Here is a 16310-nt window from a genome sequence, read left to right as displayed (position 1 = left end):
GTTAGGAGCGCCAGGGCCGGCCAGTCACGCGTGGGAAAGAAAGGCCCCTTCCCTCCCGAGGCGTCGCTCCCCTTTCCCCAGGTCGGGCCGCCTGAGAGTGCGGGCCGCCAGAGCTCCCGGTCCCCGCGCTCGTAATCATGACCTCGGGGCCCCCTCCGGGCCGCGTGAGCGCGTTGGCGAGGCTGGGCGGCCGCCGCGGCCCCGGCCGTGTAACATGACCCGAGCGGCCGGCCGGCGCGGCGCGGCCATTGAGCCCTCCCTGCCCATGAATCTCTGGCGCGTCTCTAGCTCGCTCGCCGCTCGCCTCCCGCCTCCTTTCTCCCCCTCCAGCTCCGCGGGCTCCGTGCGCCTCTCCCTCTCCCTCCCGGTCCTGCCGCTGCCCGTCTCTCTCCACTGCCCGCCTCTCGCCACTGCCTCCCGTCTTCTCTCCCTCGCGGCAGCCTCCGTCTCTTTCTCCCTCTCTCCTTTGAAAACTGATCTTTGGCTCTTAGTGTGAAAGTGATTTGAATTTGGCTCGGCGGCGCTCTGCGCCTGCGCCCAGCCTCTGGCATGCTGGCTCCTTCCAAGCAGCTGTTTTGGGTTTGAAATTCCAACATGGCAGAGGCTGCAGTCCGTCTTCCCTTCAAAAACTTGGAATGATTTCAAATCATAGGCACCTTCACTTAACCCTAGCTTCCATTCATCAGCAAACACATCGGATCGATGCTACGCTAACCTATCGGGTTTTCGCTCCGCGCGTTCAGGTAAGAGGAGCTTCGTAGTTTTCCACCAGCTGTTTAAATTTGTTTTTGTTTTTGTTTGTTTAATTTTTAAAGAATATAAATAAATCCAAGACCGTAATGAAAAGAGATCTTCGAGTTGTGCCGTAAACATTAAATTTAATTTGCACTCGTTTCTATTCTGTACGCCAACCTGCTGTCTAATTTCTCTGTACAAAGTAGCCCTGAAACATTATAATGCATATTTTTGCTGCTTAATCATTGTAACAATAGTGTGGGATTAAGAGTTCGCGATTGCAAGAACCTCGTTTTCCGCTATATTGGGCTTACTTATTACTATCTTTTTTACTTCGAATATAAAAAATAAGAAAGCGGAGCCATAGGGTGGGGCTAGACTTTCTTCGGGAACTAACTTCTAAGTAAATAAGAAGTGTAAATAAGAATCTTGCACACACAAAAAGTTGAGGTTAAATTACAATCTCGTGGCTGGAGGAACGTGAATATGTCAGAAGATCGGTTGCAGAAAAATGTAAGCACATCATCTTGGAGGGGGTACAGCGTGGTGGGCGTATTGTTGGCAAGGAACGGGAGAGAAAGATGTATAATTTAATGGTATATACAATCCACTGATCCTATTACCGTCCTCCCCGGAGCTCTTGTTAGTTTCAATGGGAGTGAGTGAAATTGACATGGACTTGCATTCCTGGTCATGTGCTTTTTTTCCTTTCTTTCTTCTCCTGTGATCTGAGATCCCCTTTTTGTTGATGTTGCTTTCCCCCTTAATTATATGCATGTAGGTTAAATGAATACCTGACGAAAGGGCCCACGTTTCAAGGCAGTGACATTTGATAGCTGAGAGGAAAAGTGGCTTTAATGAAAAGCAACCTTTGGAATTCCTGCTTGTGAGAAATCCAATTCAGCTTTTTGTGCTGCCAGCAAGAAATGATCAGTAGCACCAGTGTTTATGGTATGTCAGTTTTGGAATTTACTTCCTTTGCATCTAAATAGGAAAGACAAATTAAATAGCATGATAAAACCACTGAAGGCTCTGCTTGGGAAGGAGCTGCTCATGATATATAATTCCTTTTAAAATATATATATGTATAATGTATATTTTAATCTGTCAAAATGCTTGTTTGCTTTTGCTATCGCTTGTTTGTATATTTCAGTTTTGATTAATAGATTGCTGGAGTCCACCTTTATCGGTTTTAGCTGTAATCCCAAAGTTGCATGTTACTAGTAATGCACTATATAACCGCTGAAGTCAAATGGTATGTAAATTAGTTAAACTCAGTGTGCAGTTTTTTGGGGGAGGGGGCTGGGTTGGAGAGGGGAGAGGGCGGGAGTGCGGGGAAAGACTGCTTACTAATGAAAGTGTATGTATATATGTACACAGACAGAAGTGGATGAAATTTTTTTTTTCTCAATCTATTAATGCAATTTGACTCTCTGCTCTCTCAATGATTGCACTTTGTGGAGTAATCACTTCTTCTGAGTGTGGTTTTTTTTTGGGGGGTGGGTGAGTGAAGGGATATCTTTTACATGAAAATAAAAAATGTATTTTGATTGCTTAAAGTCCTTAATGACTTTTAAGGAACAGTGGTAGGGTTTTGTTTTGTTTTTTTCCTTGCCATTCACTTGTCTGCCTGTCAGCGCTTTTTACTTTTAACCTGTGACAGAATTAAATAAGCAGGCACTGAAATTGACTTTGTTTGAAATCTCTCTTTCCTCTTTCTTTACCAAAAAAAAAAAAAAAAAAGAGGTCAGATAAATGGAGTGAGAGGGGGTTTTCAATAGCTCTTGTGACCGTGTGTACACTTTGTGATATTCAATTAAGACTAGGAGGGAGAAACAACAAAAAGATGTTTAAAAGTATTTTGCATAACCAAAGGATATGTCCACTTAAAAATTGTTTTTGTTTTTGTTTTTGTTACGTATTATACCCCACCACCATGCATTCACCCTGAAAAGAGAGAAAGGAGGAAAGGGAGAATATGAAAGAAAGAAATAGCAGTGGGGATAGCTGCCAGGGGTCTGTAATGTGGCCGTGGTTACTGCTCTCTCATAACACAAATGTGAATACAAGGAAAGGGACTATAAGAGCCGATGCGCTACAGACACTTCTGGTTGGACTCTGGTGACTGTTGAGCTAAACACACACCACTCTTACATGATAGGAAGGATTTGATTGAATTTTGCATTTGGAACTTGTTGACTTTGAAGCGATCAATAAGAAGACTGTTTATTTTAGATGCACATAATTTGCCCTGAGAAATGTTTTAAGGAGGAGAGAGCACAGCTTTTTTCCCCCGGAGCTGTTGGAGCGAATGGGATTGCCAGATGGGCGATTTCCCTCTGTGATGTTAAAGCTGTAATATATATTCAGAGCAGATTGGGCTGCTGCCTGTGATGAGGAGGATATTACATTTATAAATTTTAAATCGGAGCTCGGACAATGTGCTGAGAACAGAAATTGGGTGGTTTGACTGTTCACCGTATTGATACTTAAATGTGATTTCTGGGTAGTAGTAATAGTAATTATTGCAGTAATATGTAAAAAACACGTTGGGGTAGGCAATCATATAATTCACAACATTTAACAGCAGATTTAAGTGTATAAATTACCCCCCCCAGTCTCTGCTTACTATTAAATAATAGTCACATAATTTATTTCCCTCTGTGTTTAAATGCCCAGTTGTGCAAGTGATATTCATTCAGGAAGCTTGTTTTTATACACTAGAATTCTGCAGAGGCAAAGTTTATATGTAATCTATAAAGTAGACTCTTGTGCATATGTATAGAGTGGCATAAGTGGCTCCTGTTTTGTAATTCTATTACTCTGATTATTTTTAGATTTTGTTTGTCTCAAATGTGTGGCCTATAGGAACCAGAGCTACAAACCTAAAAGGCTGGAAAGTGGGCAAGGGTTCACACTCTGGCAGCTGTGCTGTTGCAAATTAAAAGTGTGTTGTGGTCAGGAAATGAAAGCTACAATGTCTCTTTTGAACAAGTCGTTTATCAAGAGAAACATCTATCAGGGACTGCCTTGTCACATTGATCCTCTAAAAGTTAGGTCCGAGGTGGAAGCTGCTTTGATGTTTTTGATCCTAAATTTAATACAACAGAAAAAAAAGCAAGGATATTTTGACCAGAATAGATTTTTAAAAATGTTTCCTGGGACCAACAAGATCTATTTATTAGTATTGTACTATGTGTGAAGTTTTTTGGACATAACAGTTGAAAGGTTTAAGAGGAAACCCCAGCCTTTATAAATTGACAGTTGTTCAAATACATATTTATAGTACATTCAGTTATGGCCAGATTCTTGGTTCACATGGACATTTTGAAAATGATTGTTTTAAAGGGAAAATTATGTTGAAACAGTGTTTTAGAACAATATACAGAGAATCAGAGTTTTCATTCACTCAGATTGTATAGTGGCTCTCTTCTCTTCGTGTTGCCTTTTAGTCCTGTATTTCTGTTTCGCATCTTCATTACATGTGTGACATAATAGCTTTTAGTGGGGGAAGAAACATTTTTTCCTATGAAAACCATTTCCCAAAACATGCTTGCTCGCATCATCTTTATTGTTTATTAACTGTGCATGTGGATCATTATCAATATAAACTATAGGAACTCACAAGTCTTTCAGAATTTCAGCTTAAAAATATAGGTAGGTAGCAGATTAAATATGCCATGTATTCTTAAATATTGAATATGTTGCATGCATTATTTGAATTTTAAACGGTATTATTAAGAAAATGACCAACTTAAGAAAAAAATTTTTTTTCGTGAAAGCAGTTAAAAGCAGCTTGTTTCATTTTGGGAGGCAAAGCTAGGAGAGAGTTGTTCCTTCTTTGAAATAGAGTTTTTGGATACTTGTCTTTTACTGCTGGTGGCTACTTGCTATTTCACATGGGTCTATCAACAACTAGGCTGATGGATCACAAAGAGTGTGGTGGGAGTTTTGGGAAGTGTAATACTTGCTAATTAATCATGTCTGAAATGAAAGAATCATAGCAGGGTAATAAAGTCTCATTGTTGTTTTCCTGGAAGAGGGTAAGACTTCTGTTTGGAAGCTGTATGTGTGAGTTGACTTTCTTTTTTCTTCTCCTAAAAAGACAGTTTATAGGGTCACTTTAGAATTATTTCAGGAACCGTCTTTTTTGAAAATGGAATATTTTTCTTTTTCCTGACTGCACCGAATCAGTGAAATTCTTAAAAATGTCTCTGAGTGAAAACAGAGTTTTTTCCTCAGTTATATTAAAGACTCCTGCGGTTGAGTTTCCAGTACTTTTTTACTTTACCATAAATAGAAAATCTTTCTGTTGTTTTTATTCATGTTAGGCAGGAACTTTGGAGGCTGGTACTTCTGATAGTCATACAAGAGGGCAAAATTTTTGTTAATTACTTTTAGCTAGTACAAGAGTATGACCAGAGGGGAGAAAGGGAGTAGTACTTCCAAGAATCTAGAGACCATCTGTATTATAACTTGACGTTTCTAAGGTAGTTTAAAATATTAGCCACCTGAAAAAAAAACACATGAGCAGTATAATTAGAGGTAAATTCTTTTTTTCCTGAGCTTTGGCATGTCACCTTTTAGAATTTAGTATTTTGCTTAGTTTACGCATGGGGACAGATCCTGAAAGTTTAAGTGTCTGCAACATTTTTCAGAATTTTCATCTCAAGGTGAAGACGGCTATGCTAATAATTCCCTGTTTTTGGCTGTGAGTGTTTGGATGCCTTGAATGATTGCCTAATTAAGTAATCAGTTTTAATGGTCCAAAATCAGCAGAATTGCTAGGTGTATTTGAAACAATTGCAGGCTTTTATGTTTTGTACTTTCTAGTTTGTTCTTAGAACCTTGGTTCGATAGAAATGTTTGCTGTTTTGCTTTTGATATTCTTGAGTACAAATTTCATGTACTTCATTTGTAAAGTACATTTATTTTAGTAGAGCTAATAATTTTAATTACCAGGAATTTAAATCGATTTATAAATTTTTGACTGGGAGAAATTGTTCTGCAGACATTTGTGTGAAATACTGAAGTATGCTACTCATCGATAAGACATGATTAATCAGCATATCTGCTTTTTAATCTTTGGTCACTGATAAACTAGAATAAACAAGTGGCACAGAAAACAATGCAATTTTTTTCTTTCAATTAAAAAAATGTAATATAAGTGTCTCTTTGGAGATATACAAGAGTTAATGTTTTAAAATCAATTGAACTTAGAAATTTTTTGGGGGTACTACTTGGAAGACTTCAAGTCCAAAAATTATTCCACCTTTCAATTAACTCTTTCTCTTTCTCTTTCTGTCTCACACACATAACAGATTATAGCTAATTTTTTAAAAAATCTATTAAAATGAAAGACTTTTTTTTTAAAGACTGCAAATAAATGCCTGTTTAGCAAGTGCTTGTCATGGTTGGATTTTGTAATTTTCTTCCTTTTTTTTCCCTAAACTTGAACTTTTATCAGCTTTTTCATTTAACTTATGGTAGAAATTTCAAGCCTAGCTGCTTTGAAACATGATTGCTGATTACTGATCCTTTTGATATTTTTGGTGTTATCATTTAAATGGCAGTTGTACTTGAGGGATGCTTACTGCAAGAAATGCAGATAGTGGAAATAAAAGGTAGGCAAGAATATGATAAAAATAAATTGTACTGATAAGTTGGAAGCAAATCAAAAGCAGGTGGGTATGCAAAGCTTCCTCAGGGCAGCAGCACAGCTGCCAGCTCAGGAGCTCTGCCTCAGCACAGCACATGAGTGCGCCGTACCTGTTGACGACAGTCTTAGTTAGGAGACTGAGGAGGCAGAAGAGATAGGTGATCAGAAGCCATCCAGACACGAGATATCATATGGCAGTTTCTGTTAATAATATTTACATACTTTATGCAACAAATCTGCTTGTTGTCTTGTTACTTGAATATTGATACTGTGCTTAACATTGCATATGGTGGGCTGTGCTTTCAGAGTATACTAGAAGCAGTGAATTCAAAGGAGAATTTCAGTGCAGAAGTATTTATGTTGAGTCTATGTATAAATGGATATGTTTGCTTATATTTGAGCTACTATGACTTTCACAAAGCATTGACAGCATTACTGCTTGCAATCATTTTTGAAACTGATACATCTTGAAAGTAGAAATGCATGATTTATCATATGAAGGCCCAAGGTTAAACTTTTTTTACCCTGCAACCTGGCTTAAGTATTTATACTTTTTAGTTGGGAAATCTTTTTTTAGAAAGTATTTTTTAAGTAAGATTGGAAAGTTTGCTTCTTGTTAGGATTTTGTTCTTATTTTCATATGAGTAAGTGATTTATAACTTACAAAAAGCATTTCCTTACTAGTAGAAAACATCATGTAAAATACTTATAAAATGTATGTTTTCTTTTCCCCAATATCTTAACATTGAGAATACCTTTACCCAGTTCCTTGCTTATGAGTTTTTACTTCGGCTGGTAATTTATACATTTATTCCATTCCACTTGTGGATATATTGCAGGCAAGAGAACAGAAACTGAATTTTACTTTACTCATCAAAAAAAAACAAAAACAAACACACACCTCCCCCCCATCTAATGTTTGCCTTATGTCAATTGGATGCTTTTTAAGCAACTGACAATTGATTAAATGCCATATACTTATGACAGTAAACCCATCTGAGAATGAGTGACCTCTGCTTTCATGCTTTGGTTTTAGGAAATATTATTCATGGAAACAGTAACATTCAAAATAATAATTTTAAAGTAGTATAATGTACAGCCATGGGTTTCCAGATGTTGCTGTAAACTTTTTACAATTCTTCTGATTTATGATCCTTACCGTCAACACACATTGTCACCTTCACCTAGGGCTGGCTACATAATTTCTGGGCTTGGTGCAAAATTAAAATGTGGGGCACCTTGTTCAAAAATTATTAAGAGTTCAAGACAGCAAGAGCAGAAGATTAAACCCAGTGCAGGGCCCTTCTCTGTGGGAGACCTATGGGCCTGTCCAGGTCGCAGGGCAATGAAGCAGGCCCTGCCTTCATTACCCACAAACCTTGTGGAAGTCACTGGGTTTCCTACGTGGAGACTGACCAGTCCACAGTGATTCCACGTGCCTCTGCCTAAAGAGATGCTAGTGGTTGTTGAGTAAGAGCCTCGGTGGGAAAATGGACCATTAGGTATCTTCTGCTCTTTCTATACGTGAACTGGTGACTGAAATCTTTGCCTTTATCTTATGTTGGCTTTTGCCTGATGTGCTCCCATATATCACCTGAATTTTTGTGCAGATATTCTTAAAAGCAACTCTGTTTTGTAATTGTTTGCAGGCAGGTACATACTTAAATATGTATTCCCCAGGCACAGAACGATTAGGGTGGGAGGATTTTACTAAGATTTGAAATAAGAGCCTGAGAGTTTCTCTGTTGCTTTGTACCGCTATGCCACCTAAGCTTCAAGCACAAGTGAAGTAAGTATTTTTAATGTAGAATCTTAAGTTATCTAAAAATATAGAAAATTCTGACCATTGAGAAATAAAAGCACAACTCATTGAGTCAGGGAAGATGGGCAAACACAAAAATAATTACCTTGTTATAGTAGCAGCAATATTGATATTTTGACATTAGGAAGTGGCATTGTAGCTGTATAAACATGTGGTGACAGCTGTGTTAAATATGAAAAGTAACTCTTGCAGTAACATTAACTTTGCAGGATGTTATATTCAAACGGTGAACTTCGTTTCTGAACTTAAACCAGAACAATCCCCTTCCCCCTGAAAAATGTAGTCACCATCTGTGGCTCCTTTCCGCCTTGGTTTGAACAGTCTACTTGATGGGTGGATAAAACGTTTACATTGTTGCTTCCCAAGATACTTCTCAATGAGATCAAGCTTCATATTGAGATCCCTAAAACTAAATTTTGAAGTCAAGCGGCTTTTTCAGATACGATGGAATGTCCAGCAAGTAATGGATCTGAGTGTACTTGAAGTTGCACCATTTATTTTCAAAAGATATTTCCCACATCAGATGACTCTGCCAGGAAGAACAATATCAAAGAGCTCAGAAAAGTAACTATTCTTTTATGTAATCCAAGACTGATGGGGGGGAGGGAGCTTTAAAGATATTTCTGAAGAAAGAGAAAAACCTAACTTATTTTGAATGCCTCGTTAGTCTTGGTGGAGAGAAATCCTATATATGAGACCTTCTAAGAAGAAAAATCTTTGCCCTGTGTAATACCAAGGCATTGCTCTCTCAGTTGACATGTACTTTAATGAAAGGATTGGAAATAACTATTACAACAGTGTCCCATTTAATTATAAATTCACCCCACAGTTTAGAAATCTTTTGCATTAAAGACATTGTAAACTTGAATTTTTTTAAGAGGTAGTTAGCCACAATGCATATGTTTAAATATTCTATGTTGTATAACCTATCTACAAATTCTAGTAGTATAATTTAATTTAGGAACCATCTTTTCCCACCTTACTCCTATCCTTTAGTATGTTGTGTTTTCATATTAGTTGTTTAGCTTTAAAAAAGATTTAAACTAGGAATCTGGGTAAATACGTGGCAATATTAGTGCATCCTTATGCCCCAAACAGCTGTTTATTTCCCTTTTATTCACTTCTTCTCCCTTTCCATTTCAAATTGAAGTTAAGATTATAAACTCTTTCTCTTAGATCATATACCTGAATGATGCTAAATTATAAATCTTAATTAGGTATGATTCACTGATTTTAATCTTACAAGATAATTATTCTGAGTAGGATAAAAGTTTCCTTTAAGATTGAAGGCATTTTCATTACAATACGCATTTAAGATCAAACAAATACTATAAAATAAACAGAGTCCTATTAGTCTTTTAAGCTTAACAGTTAATACTTTTGGATTTAAATATGTGAAGAAATAAGGATATGAATAGGACAGTCTTACTGTTTGCACAATTTAAGTGCTTGTGATAAATTTTACTGCCAGGAATTACATGGATCTAAAAGAGTCTTTTAAGTAAAAATTACAGTTTTGATTATCTAAATGGAAGATGCTCTTGTGCACGTGCACAGATACATTTCTTTGTGAAGGTATTGATGTCAGGGATGCTTTTGGTATTTCTTTATGAGTAATTAGGTTAACGGGGTTAGTTAGAAAATGTGTCCTTTCCTGGAAAATGAAAAATTACATTCAAGCAGAAGTAAAAGAGTAGAACATAATCATGACTTTAAGTACTTAAAAAGATATTTTGTGAGTCATTCTTAAAGAATAATACTCAATATGTAACTTGTTAAGAATAATAGCCATTTTTACTTTTTAAAGCACATCTGTATTAAAACTGACTTTCCGTTCATGAGTCACAAATCTGGAGTCAATTTTCGACCCCACTTACAAAAAATATGGGTCTAATCGCCACCCCCTCTTACCATGGTGTTCCACTCCAATCGTGTTGGTATCACGTTCTTTAAAGAGAGATCTTCGCTTGCATTATTCAGAAAATTAAGCAACATTTTTTAGGAGAATACTGATATGACCGAAATGTAGACACTGGGACCCTGCCTGGCTTGAGTCCTTGTCTGACAAACGAGAAGGACCTTTATACGCCTACAGCACTTGTTCTTTCTATGGGAAGATTTTAAATGTACTAAGAATTGAACAGCACTTGTTCCTTCTATGGGAAGATTTGAAATGTACTAAGAATATAAGTGTTCCCTAATTGGAAAAATATGTTTTATGTAATTCTAAGAGTACCAGTCAACTAATCAACTAATTTACTTATGGATGGTAAGATAGTAGGACTAGATAATCTTATTCAGAAATAGGTGTTTAGACTGAGTAGTATCTTTCTAGAGAGAAAAAATCTGTACGTATGCAAAATCCCTTTTGGGATTTTTTGTTTGGATTTTTGTTTTCTTTTCTTTCTTTTTTTTTTTTTTTTTACTGTGGGTGAAATCTCTATCAATAATGTTTAAGCTGTAAAAGTATTAGGAAAAAATCTAATATTGGAAGTTCTTTATTATGCTATGTTCTTTTAATAAGTCCTCAATGAGTGCATACAATGCACTAATATTTGTTTTGTTTGTTTTTTGATTTGTGTCTTGTTTTATTTTGTTGTAGCATCAAATTAAAAAGACCTTACAGGAAACTATTTTGTATTGTTTATTTTTAAAAATACTCAGAATAGTACAACCTGTGGTATAGGTTTGTTTATAATGATGAGCAAAAATCCCCAATTTTACCCCAATATAATTCCATTTCCTTGAAATCTATGCTACTATATCAAAATGCCACTACTACTAAGCTACACTCTAGGAGGTGTTGCTGGTGTATAATTGTAATGTACCTGTGTACCTAAATACATATTTTCAAAATATTTATCTATAAATTCTAATAGCCAACTTTGCAGGTGTCCTTGTGCTTGAGGCCAGTGCGGGAATGGTTTTCTATCTGTTTTGCTGTTTGCAAACTCACCAGAAACCTTGCTGTCTCATCCATCTTCCTGCTCCTGGAATTCATTCTTACCCATACCTGTGTACTGTTTTGAGGGGCTGAGATTTTTTTCTCTTTCTTTTTCTTTTTTCTTTCTAGTATTTATCTGTAGGGCTGTTTTTTACTTGATCAGCTGGAAAATCAAATTTCACTTGAGCCACTGGAATATGATATTTAGATCATGAGGAGGTAGCTTGAATTAATTAAGAGGTTATTGGGCTGTGTACTAGGAGGAAAGTGTAGCAGCATTTTTTGGCATGGACAGAGGGTGAAAGACCACTTGTAGGAATGAGGAAATAGCTAAAGGCAAAAAAAATTAGGGATGTTGTTAAGGAAACTAATGGTAAGGGCTGTTTTCATGTAGCTGTTGCTAAAAATGAGGTTGGCAATTTAAAAAATCAAATCCGAATATAATTATGTGAGAAAACCTCATTTGTTAGGAATTAGTGACTAGTGCACATTAATTAGCACACAGCACTATCTAAACAAATTATATTCTTCTTTTTTAAAATGGCAAGTTCTATACCAAATCTTGGATATATGGGATTTGTGATAACCCAAATTAAAAGAACTATACCCCCTTTTCTTCCTTATAATTTGAAAAAAGTGTAAAAAATACACATGCCTTTAAAGATGATTCATATTACTCTTAGACTCTTTCTTCTCCCTCACATACTCAATTTGGTTATGTCTCAAATGAAGTTATGGGAGAACATCTACTGAGGATTAGGCTATATCTTTTTTAAGACCTCTTTTTGGGAAATAATGCATTTATTGCCATTATAGAAGTCAAATCATTAAAGTAGATAGGTATATGATTTAATTTGATTTGAGCATAGTTTGATGATAAATTCTGTATCTACCCTGTAAATGCTAGCTGTATGTTAATGACCCAAACCAAACCAAACCAAACAAAATTTGCCAAAGCCCCACCTCAGACCAGTTAGATGGAAGTTTTGGGGGATGACCAATTTCTTTTTCTTTTTCTACCCCAGTGATTCTAATGTAAAGTTAAGATTGAGAATCACTTCGCTGAACCAAAAATTTATACATTTCATGAGCTCTTAAACTTTTTGCTTTAAGTTTTAATTTTAAAAACTTCATTCTTCCCGGTTTGAAGTTACAAAAATAGAGACATCTATTTAGAATTGAATGTACTCATGATATGTACTAGAGATAGTTCACTGTCTGGCTAAAGTTCAACAACAATCTATGAAGAATTTTAGGAACATTGCCACCATGCTGGTAAGAGTACCTCAGGAAAGTGACAATGGTGACAGCAGCAGATGCCAACAGTCTATCATGTTTGTGACCTTGGGTAAGTCCTTCAACCTCTTTGAACCTCAAAGGAGGGTTCATCCAATGACTCTTAAGATTATTTTCCAGTTCTATGTAATCCATGATTGCTTGGTCATCGACTAGTGAGCTTGAGTCACTTGGAACCTTGCTGGTGGCCAGTGGCCGAGTGATTTTTTGTTTCTCTTTAAGAAACTCCAGAAATTGTCTTGGAAATAATGAAGGGAGCTCAAGGACCATTTATCACTTTGTTAAGCCCTTCAGGAGGGATGGTAACCATTCATTAAATATGCTTACTAATTGGTTACAAGCAAATGTGTCAGCAATTCTAATACCTTGAGAGTTGATGAGTATTAGTTAGCCAGTGCTTTCTCCCTGTGAGAGATATAAATAGACTGACAAGCAGATTAACTTAAGCAGTAATGGATTTAGGGACTTCAGATCTCTTTAAAAATATGTCAAAATTATAGATCAGTATGAAAGTTGGATGTTTATCAAACTGGAAACAACTCCATCGTTTCTTTATTTTAGCCCTAACTAATCTTTGTTCGTCTTCTTTTTACCTCCTGGAATGCTCTTCTCCTCCACCTGTCGAAAACCTACCAGGACTTTGACATCTAGCTCAAATGTTGCATCATCTCTGAAAACTTCCTGAGCCACCCTAATGAGGATCCATTTCAACGTCTGCTTGATATTCCTTAATCACTTAAAAAATCTCCTTTCAATCATTTTTCTTCCTCTATAGATTGCTGGGCATTTGTGTTTCTCGTTTATGAAATTGTAAACTCCTGAGAGCAGACTACATCTGATTCATTTTTTTATTTTTAATCTCCTCAACCTGTGTATACAGAGCAGGACCTATAATAGGTGTTCAATAAATGTTTGGTGAAATGAATCGATAGAAATGTAGGAGACTGTCACTTGGTTCATCTTTTATTAATCTTACTTTAAAAAACTGGAAGATGCTTCTAAAAGTACTTAAAGAACAGATATATTAAAATTGTGTATTTCATTTAAAAATGAAATTTCTGTATTCTTTAATTACTAAAGAAAGACTTTACAATCTTCTTACATTTCTGAAAGAATAGTTTTATAATTATATACCTAAGAAAGGGCTTACAGTCATTTATTCTATTTTCTCCTATATCTCTGGGTAGGAGAGCATTTAAACTATTTTATAAAAACAGAACATTATAATGATATCTTTAACAAAAATCTGTAACCTATTTCGATTACAGGCAGTAACACATGGCTTCAAATCACTATGTTTTACATATTTAAATATTTTTTCCTTTTGTTTTTGTAGTTAGAAAAATTCAAGGGTATAGAATCATAAAACATTAGATGTGGAGACTTCCAAATCAACTTCTTGACAACATAGGGTTGATTGACACTTGGTTATTCAGCCTTCGGTTGAACATGGGAAATCAGCATCTCCAAAGGCATTTCTTTGTATTTTGTCCTTTCTCTGATAAATAGGCAGTGTGCAAATATGTGCCTGGTGGTACTCAAAACATTTCCTTGGGAACATGATGGTACTTAGGTGATAAGAAGTAAGATGCAAACTAGCTGATCTACAGTTGATATAACTTTCATTGACTCTAGTTCGTGAATGTCTTTGGTTAACACTTTAATTGACATACTTTTGTTTCGTATTTAATGTCTGACACTATTCATTTATTTTGTAGTAAGTACTGGGCAGTAAACAATTTAGCTGGGGTTACACCCAGTGACCCTGTCTTCTAGTGGTTCAAATGCATCACCCGCTCGGTTTGTGTGTTTGTGGAAGGGTCAGTTTTTTTCTTAAACCTGTCACTAACGTTACAGCATATAGCATTACCAAATTTTCTAAGGGAAATTTAGTTTGAGCAAATGTTGAAATTGTAATGTGTTAGTCAACAATATTTTACAAAGTTTCTATTTTATATTTGTGTATTTGAACCTAAAGATAGATGTACTAGAGAAAAGCACTTGTTCACATTGCTTCATGAAAGAACTCAGAAAAAACAAAGGCTCTATTGTCATTCTTCTAAAAACACAATTTTACTAAGGAAACCTATAACCTTTACTGAAAGTTCACTGGTTTTCTTCCAATTTGGTCTCTTCAAATCTGAAAAGTTCTAGATGCTATCTTACTACTTCATATTGAAATCTAGGTTGATCTCATATACTCCATGTAGAAGAGAATATCTGCAATGCTGATTGTTGAACCTGAATTATTACAAAGATGCACTGTTAAGTGAGCCACAGTGGACAAATGTTGTTTGGTCAGTTGCATGAAAACACTGCATCTTCAGCAAAGAGCTTCAGTACTAAAGAACTATAGTACATTAGAGGTAGAATAATAAAGATTGTGAAGCAATAGGTTGAAAGTAGCAAGAGCATTTTTGCAGTTTGACTGCAACAATCTATTTAGTTCCTTTGTTAAATTAGCTTTTCTGGTTTTCTGGAAACCAGTACCCTTCAAGCAAGTTAAAATTGCTTAACTGTAAGTTGAAATCCATGAGATTGAGAGTAACGACTCTGAACTGTAAAGCCATTATAATGGTGGCTTGCCAACAACCAAACTAAATCAAGGGAGGATTTAAAAGACATAGGTTTAAAATTCTACCTGATTATAATCAGGAAGTTGGGGGGTTTTAAAGTAAATAAATAAAAATATCCATGCAGATTCCTCACACCTAAAATATCAGCCATTTTTCCTTTAGTTGTAGAAAAATATATATAGGGTGATTCCCAGAGAGGGTAGTAATGTAAGTTGGTGGTCACTAAAGACGAGCCATGGTTAAAAGTCAGTGGTCAATAGTTTATTTTGTTGCTGTTCTTTTTTTTCTCTTGCCTTCATAAGCATAGCTGACAGCTGTCAGTCACTGAATTTTTTGTTAGGTCTAGACATGGCAATTCTTGAAGAATATGAAGCTATAATTGTCCTCTTGGCTTAAAATCTGAAATAAAACAAAATTATTTCAAGTGAATACAGCTCTGTGTGTGTGTGTGTGTGTATGTATTCAGAAGAGAAACCTATGAAGCAGCTGACAGCATCGATAGCTCTTTCGTTCTGAGTGGGCCAGTTAGCTCCATACAGACACCATCTAAGTGAGCCAATTTAAATCTCTCCAAATTCTTAACTAAGTGGCCCAGGTCTATCTGGGAGGTGGTACTTATTTGTCCCTTAGGTGACAGGTTTGGCATGATATTCAGTTGAAGACTCAGTAAACAAGATTTATGAGGAATTAGTTAAAATTGAAATTGAAAATGGATATTGAGGTATAGTTCACCCTAAAATGGCTTGGATATATTTGTCAGATGTGCATGAAGAGGATTTTTTTAAATGGATTCTTTGGATGAGAATAAAAACTAATCACAGATTAAGCCACTTAAAATTTGCCTGCCTGATATGATTGTTTTCTTTGACTGACCACGCCTTCTTTTAGCACTCTCACCTTTGTCCAGGGTTCAGTTTCGTGTCATGCACATGTCCTTGAAGAAATGTAACATCTTTCACAAGATTTTGTACCAGTGAAATCAGATACCAGTTTTTATTGCAGAACGGAGCCTACAAATGTTTCTCTTTAAAGACATTTTTAATAGAAACAGTAAGGTATAAATCATTTAAGCAATTACCTGGACATTGTGGAAATGGGGCTTGGCTTGTTCTGTAGCCCCAGATGTTTCCAGATTCTAGTAATAACCCAGCCCGGATATTTACAGCTTAATTTTCTGTGCATGTGCACTTGTCCACAAATGGCTCCTATTTCCCATTTTCTGTTGGACAACTGGGCCACTTAGAGGTAAGGAAAGTGATCTCAGCGTGGGTGATGACA

The 16310-nt window shown here is 36.2% G+C and overlaps 1 protein-coding gene across 2 annotated transcripts in view; it reads left to right on the top strand.

The window, feature by feature from the left end:
* The first annotated feature begins 271 nt into the window (after positions 1-271).
* The window catches only part of FIGN (fidgetin, microtubule severing factor), a 117124-nt gene continuing 101085 nt past the window's right edge, over positions 272-16310 (top strand). The window contains exons 1-2 of one of the 2 annotated variants that reach the window (XM_059927176.1): positions 272-743; positions 1517-1686. In XM_059927176.1, the coding sequence (XP_059783159.1) occupies positions 1662-1686 (25 nt within the window). In that variant the 5' untranslated portion in view covers positions 272-743; positions 1517-1661. The remainder of the gene's footprint in view (positions 744-1516; positions 1687-16310) is intronic. The other variant, XM_059927177.1, reaches the window with a different exon arrangement.

Source organism: Balaenoptera ricei, chromosome 7, assembly GCF_028023285.1.
Source record: "Balaenoptera ricei isolate mBalRic1 chromosome 7, mBalRic1.hap2, whole genome shotgun sequence".
Taxonomy (NCBI): Eukaryota; Metazoa; Chordata; class Mammalia; order Artiodactyla; family Balaenopteridae; genus Balaenoptera; species Balaenoptera ricei.
This window is presented reverse-complemented; position numbering and strand designations above follow the sequence as displayed.